This window comes from Palaemon carinicauda, chromosome 12 (genome assembly GCF_036898095.1).
Source record: "Palaemon carinicauda isolate YSFRI2023 chromosome 12, ASM3689809v2, whole genome shotgun sequence".
NCBI classification, from domain to species: domain Eukaryota; kingdom Metazoa; phylum Arthropoda; class Malacostraca; order Decapoda; family Palaemonidae; genus Palaemon; species Palaemon carinicauda.
Window position 1 is genome coordinate 148730276 of NC_090736.1, and position 7500 is coordinate 148737775.

A 7500-nucleotide genomic window follows, 5' to 3' on the forward strand; every position below is an offset into this window, starting at 1 on the left:
TATATCACAAATACCCATCTGAGTCTTCTTGACCTAATGGCATTACTTTTCCATCAAGAATTATTACTGAAGTAAAACTCTCTCTCTCTCTCTCTCTCTCTCTCTCTCTCTCTCTCTCTCTCTCACATACTTCTACTTCTTAGCAAAGAAATGAATATTATCGCACCTAATGTCATGCCGGAATAAAACCTTTGACCTAGAATCCCTTCTAAAACTTGACCTTTCTTCGCCCCTCTCCAGTGTACCTTGACCTCGCCCCGGGGTCATCCGCAGCCAGGATCAACATCGCCACCACGGACAAGGAATTGGATCGTAGCTGGAGGATCAAAGTCACCCAGATTGCTTGCAATTCCCCAAGCAAAGGTAAGAACAGATTTTTTTTGGCGAGATGAGATGTTCTTCCATAAGGGATTTGGATATTAATATTGTTAATTTACGCATATATATAAATTATAGATGTATATATATGTATATATACATATATATACACACACACACATATATATATATATATATATATATATATATATATATATATATATATATATATATATATATATACACACATCAGAGTTTACCTGGTGAGACCACAGTGTCATACCAGCAAATTTGCCAAAATTTTCGATCTACAGTGTACAGTATATATATATATATATATATATATATATATATATATATATATATATATATATATATATATATATATATATATATATATATATATATAATATACATATGCATATGTATACATATATATACATACATATAATATATATATATATATATATATAAATGTGTGTATATATATATATATATATATATATATATATATATATACATACATATATATATATATTGTATATATATATATATATATATATATATATATATATATATATATATATATATATATGAGACTTTGTGATCTAGTTGACCTGTGCAAAGAATTGTGTACCTGTTAGTTAAATAACTGTGCTGATCTAACAACCTACTAGCGAAGTAATATTTTGGATAAAACAGAAATTTTCCCCCAAATCATGATGATTGATTGATTTTTTTTGTCCTTCATAACAGCTCCATCCAACTGCTTACAGTACTACACTGACTACTCAGGCATGATCTCCACCTTCAATTACAATGTAAGTCTGTCTTTCGTTTTCTCGTGAAAGGGACAATATTCTTAGTCCCGTCTGTAAGCAAATGAACCATCTTTGTGTGCTACATTACGCCAAATAATGATATATACCAAATAACATTTTACTAACTTATTAAAAAATCACAATATATCGAACACTTTTGTGTCTTTTTTACGGAACTACTGAACATTGCTAAAACTACTTTACACTATAGTCCATTTCTTTTAGCGATGCAGATTTGCACCGACTCGCAGCGGTGCCCTTTAAGCTCGGAAAAGTTTCCTGATCGCTGATTGGTTGGACGAGATCATTCTAACCAATCAGCGATCAGGACACTTTTCCGAGCTAGAAGGGCACCGCCGCGAGTCGGTGCAAATATGCATCGCTAAAAGAAATGGACTATAGTCTAGCCGACCAGACTTTCTGAAGAAAAGAGAAAGTTCCTAAGATTAGATGGCACGACAAAAAAAAAAAAAAAAAAAAAAAAAAAAAAAATTCGAGCATAATAGTTTTTTTTGTCAACGACAACATTTGTTTTTTCATCTATAGAGTGAGTCAGGCACCCACCAGCTGGCTGAGCAGAGGTATACCATCTGCATAAAGACCCGAGAGGGATTCTGTGGCATCAGGTACTCAGCTGACAGCTTCTCCTTGTCTGGAGATGGAGATCTCTCGGATGGTAAGTGCTTTGGAGCTCGAATTCGGGATTTTTTTTTTATTTCAGGGCAATAGAGAATTAGGATGATTGAGCTTATATTTTTTTTTCAGTGTTTCTACATATTAATTGGAGACATTTGGCTCATCAACCCTTTACAAACTATTAATTTAAGACGTCAGATTCATCTACCTTCGGGAAATTTAAGTTTTTGTTAGACCTATGATACTTCTAACCTTCGTAACTTGAAGATTTGTTAAAAGACATCTGGCAGACCATGATGGTAAAAGGTGGATTTTGAGGACATCAGACACATCCTAATTTTGTACATTGGACTGAAGATTTTTCAATGCATCAACGCTTGAATTTTTAAAGGATAGCTCTTTTAAACCAAGATATTTGGCATAACTAACTTTAGAAAACTCGAGATATTTGAATAAACATTAATAGAAGTTCTAATAATCTTCAATACTCTTTTATAGTGATATATTTGGCATAATTGACTTTAGACAACTCGAGATATTTGAATAAACATGAACCGAAGCTCTAATAATCTTCAATACTCTTTTATAATGATATATTTGACATAACTGACTTTAGAAAACTGAAGATATTTGAATAAACATCAATAGAAGCTCTAATAATCTTCAATACTCTTTTATAGTAATATATTTGACATAACTGACTTTAGAAAACTCGAGATATTTGAATAAACATGAATCGAAGCTCTAATAATCTTCAATACTCTTTTATAGTAATATATTTGACATTACTGACTTTTGAAAACTGAAGATATTTGAATAAACATTAATAGAAGTTCTAATAATCTTCAATACTCTTTTATAGTGATATATTTGACATAACTGACTTTTGAAAAATGAAGATATTTGAATAAACATTAATAGAAGTTCTAATAATCTTCAATACTCTTTTATACTAAAATATTTGACATAACTGACTTTAGAAAACTCGAGATATTTGGATAAACATTAATAGAAGTTCTAATAATCTTCAATACTCTTTTATAGTAATATATTTGACATTACTGACTTTTGAAAACTGAAGATATTTGAATAAACATGAATCGAAGTTCTAATAATCTTCAATACTCTTTTATAGTAATATATTTGACATAACTGACTTTTGAAAACTGGAGATATTTGAATAAACATGAATCGAAGCTCTAATAATCTTCAATACTCTTTTATAGTAATATATTTGACATAACTGACTTTTGAAAACTGAAGATATTTGAATAAACATGAACCGAATCTCTAATAATCTTCAATACTCTTTTATAGTAATATATTTGACATAACTGACTTTTGAAAACTGGAGATATTTGAATAAACATGAATCGAAGCTCTAATAATCTTCAATACTCTTTTATAGTAATATATTTAACATAACTGACTTTTGAAAACTGGAGATATTTGAATAAACATTAATAGAAGTTCTAATAATCTTCAATACTCTTTTATAGTGATATATTTGGCATAACTGACTTTTGAAAACTGGAGATATTTGAATAAACATGAATCGAAGCTCTAATAATCTTCAATACTCTTTTATAGTAATATATTTGACATAACTGACTTTTGAAAACTGGAGATATTTGAATAAACATGAATCGAAGCTCTAATAATCTTCAATACTCTTTTATAGTAATATATTTGACATAACTGACTTTTGAAAACTGGAGATATTTGAATAAACATGAATCGAAGCTCTAATAATCTTCAATACTCTTTTATAGTAATATATTTAACATAACTGACCTTTGAAAACTGGAGATATTTGAATAAACATTAATAGAAGTTCTAATAATCTTCAATACTCTTTTATAGTGATATATTTGGCATAACTGACTTTTGAAAACTGGAGATATTTGAATAAACATGAATCGAAGCTCTAATAATCTTCAATACTCTTTTATAGTAATATATTTGACATAACTGACTTTTGAAAACTGGAGATATTTGAATAAACATGAATCGAAGCTCTAATAATCTTCAATACTCTTTTATAGTGATATATTTGACATAACTGAGTTTAGAAAACTCGAGATATTTGAATAAACATGAATGGAAACTCTAATAATCTTCAATACTCTTTTATAGTGATATATTTGGCATAACTGACTTTTGAAAACTGGAGATATTTGAATAAACATTAATAGAAATTCTAATAATCTTTAAATGACTTCAGCTGAAAAGAGCGGAGATGTTGACTGTGTGGCTGATTATGTACTAATCCCTTCAATGAACAAGGATGGAACTGTCGATAAGAAAGACCGCTTCTGCGGGAACGCATTCACAGAATTCGTTAGTAAGTAAAAAGACGTTTGCGTTTTTATTTGGTCTTGAATTTGTTTTTATATATGATTGTCATCTCACTGTCAATAAATTCAGGCCACCATATTTAAGGACTCTAATTTTTCGTGTTGCTAGTGACTATTAAAAGATATCTTCCTGAAGGCTGATGATCAATTCTATTATTATTATTATTATTATTATTATTATTATTATTATTATTATTATTATTATTATTATTATTATTATCATTATTATTATTATTATCATTATTATTATTTATCTTTATTATTATCATTACTATTATTATTATTATTATTATTATTATTATTATTATTACTAGTAGTATTATTATTATTAACTAAGCTACAACCCTAGTTGGAAAAGCAAAATGCTATAAGCACAAGGGCTCCAACAAGGAAAATTAGCCCGGTGAGGAAAGGAAATAAGGAAATAAAGAAACGCTCTAAGAAATAATGAACAATCGAAATAAAACATCTTGAAAACAATAACAACATCAAAACATATATTTCATATATCAACTATAAAAAGACTTATGTCTGCCTGTTCAACATGAAAACATTTTCTGCATCTTGCTTTTCCAACTTGGGTTGTAGCTTAGCTAATAATAATAATAATAATGATAATAATAATAATAATAATAATAATAATAATAATAATAATAATAATAATAATAATAATTATAATAATAATAATAATAATAATTTTACCAGTTTCATTCTGATCATACAGCGTCTCTCAGATAATAACAGATATTGAAATGAAGATATATATATATATATATATATATATATATATATATATATATATATATATATATATATATATATATATATATATATATATATGTATGTATGTATATATATACATATATATATATATATATATATAATTTATATATATATGATAAATTACGCACATTTAAACGTGTTTTTCATATTTAAAATAAGCCATACATATTAATACATTAAAGTCTGGATTCTCTTAACGACCTCGGGATCAGAGCCCCAGGCGAAATCACTCAAAGACTATAGTATCTGACCGGCCGGGTTTCGAACCCTGGTCCAGGATACCTGTATGCCATTGACCATATTTACTTATTTATTTATTTATTTATTTATTTTTACAGCATATTCCCAGCCATTCGAGGTTCGCGTCGTTACAGATGGATTAGAAGATTCAGCCACTGACCCAAAGAATAAAGGTTTCTCAATGAGATATACGCAGATTCCCTGCTAATAATGACTTTTTTCAATTCTTTTTCAATTCTTTGCTGTTTTGAGTTTTCACTTTACTTCTGAGTACATTTTCTGCTTTTTTAGTTTTTTTTCTTAAACTTTATCAATAGGTATATCTTTCATAAGACTTTTTCAATTCTTTTTCAATTCTTTGCTGTTTTTTATTTTTCACTTTACTTCTGAGTACATTTTCTACTTTTTTAGTTGTTTTTTTTAAACTTCATCAATAAGTATATCTTTCATAATTCTACTCTTGAGTACATTCTTTCGCCTTTTTCCCTTCTTTATTACTTTGCCAAAAAGTATATATTTTTGTTCATAATTTTACTCGAGTACATTTTCCGCCTTGTTCGTTGTTTACTTTACCAATAAGTATATATTTTTCATAATTTTGCTTGAGCATATTTTCCGCCTTTTCCCTTTATGTTACTTTGCCAATAAGTACATTTTTTTCATAATTTTGCTTGAGTACATTTTCCTCCTTTTCCCATTTCTATTACTTAACCAATAAGTATATTTTTTTCATAATTTTGCTTGAGTACATTTTCCTCCTTTTCCCATTTCTATTACTTTACCAATAAGTATATTATTTTCATAATTTTGCTTGAGTACATTTTCCACCTTGTTCGGTGTTTACTTTGCCAATAAGTATATTTATTTCATAATTTTGCTTGAGTACATTTTCCTACTTTTCCCATTTCTATTACTTTACCAATAAATATATTTTTTTCATAATTTTGCTTGAGTACATTTTCCCCCTTTTCCCATTTCTATTACTTTATCAATAAGTATATTTTTTTTCATAATTTTGCTTGAGTGCATTTTCCTCCTTTTCCCATTTCTATTACTTTACCAATAAGTATATTTTTTTCATAATTTTGCTCGAGTACATTTTCCACCTTGTTCGGTGTTTACTTTGCCAATAAGTATATTTATTTCATAATTTTGCTCGATTACATTTTTCCCCTTTTCCCTTTATATTAGTTTACCAGTAAGTATATTTTTTTCCTAATTTAATTTTGAGTACATTTTTTCGACTTTTCCCTTTTTATTACTTTGCCAATAAGTAAATTTTTTCGTTATTTTGCTTGAATATATTTTCCTCCTTTACCCTTTTCTATTAGTTTACCAATAAGTATATTTTTTTCATAATTTCACTCGAGTACATTTTCCACCTTGTTCGGTGTTTACTTTGCCCATGATTATAATTTTCTTTCATAATTTCCTCTATCGGTTTTTATTGTTCTTCTAACGATATTTCCCTACTTTATTGACCTCAATATTCTTTGGACAATAAGTATTCCTAAGATTATTTTCATTCCTTTCAATATATCCTACTTAATCATTTAGTCGTAACACCTTTTTTTTATGATTTCAACTGTTACCATTAGCACTTAGTGTGTTTGTAGCTTTGCCAAAAATATTGTTAATTGTTAGAATGGATTAAAGTGTTGTCAAATATACTTTCCAATGAGATCTCATTAACCTTTTGGCGTTGATTCTTTTAACATAATGTACTGTGGACATTGAGAATAACAGAACATGTCCCTAGACATTGCAAAAGAAGCAGGGAAAGGAAGAGAAGGCGATGGATAAACAAATTAAGAAAGTTTGAAGGTGTGGATTGGAATAGAAAGACTAAAAACAGACTCAAGTGGAAGGAAGTGTCTGGGGCCTTTGTTTTGTAATGGACTAGTAACGGCTTATGGTGATGATGATGATGATAGTACACACACACACACACACACACACACACACACACACACACACACATATATATATATATATATATATATATATATATATATATATATATATATATATATATATATATATATACATTTCGTATCGTTTCGGCTGAGTGGCCCGAGTTCGAATCTCTGCCCAGCCAGAAGCTATTACCATAAATGAATTCCGGTGGAAATATATTCCTAAGGTAGAAATCGGTATTAAATACCGTTGTGGATGATATTAACATTGATTAAAATCACGTGTTAGTGATATATATTCACACACACACACACACACACATATATATATATATACGTATATATATATATATATATATATATATATATATATATATATATATATATATATATACGTATATATATGTATGATAAAGAGCAAAGGTTATA

The 7500-nt window shown here is 28.1% G+C and overlaps 1 protein-coding gene across 1 annotated transcript in view; it reads left to right on the top strand.

The window, feature by feature from the left end:
* LOC137650687 (uncharacterized) overlaps positions 1-5435 on the top strand; it is a 16359-nt gene extending 10924 nt beyond the window's left edge. Inside the window, exons 6-10 of the mRNA XM_068383853.1 lie at positions 241-363; positions 1075-1139; positions 1686-1815; positions 4000-4119; positions 5254-5435. Coding sequence (XP_068239954.1) covers positions 241-363; positions 1075-1139; positions 1686-1815; positions 4000-4119; positions 5254-5363 — 548 coding nt within the window. The 3' untranslated portion in view covers positions 5364-5435. The remainder of the gene's footprint in view (positions 1-240; positions 364-1074; positions 1140-1685; positions 1816-3999; positions 4120-5253) is intronic.
* The last annotated feature ends 2065 nt before the right edge of the window (positions 5436-7500 follow it).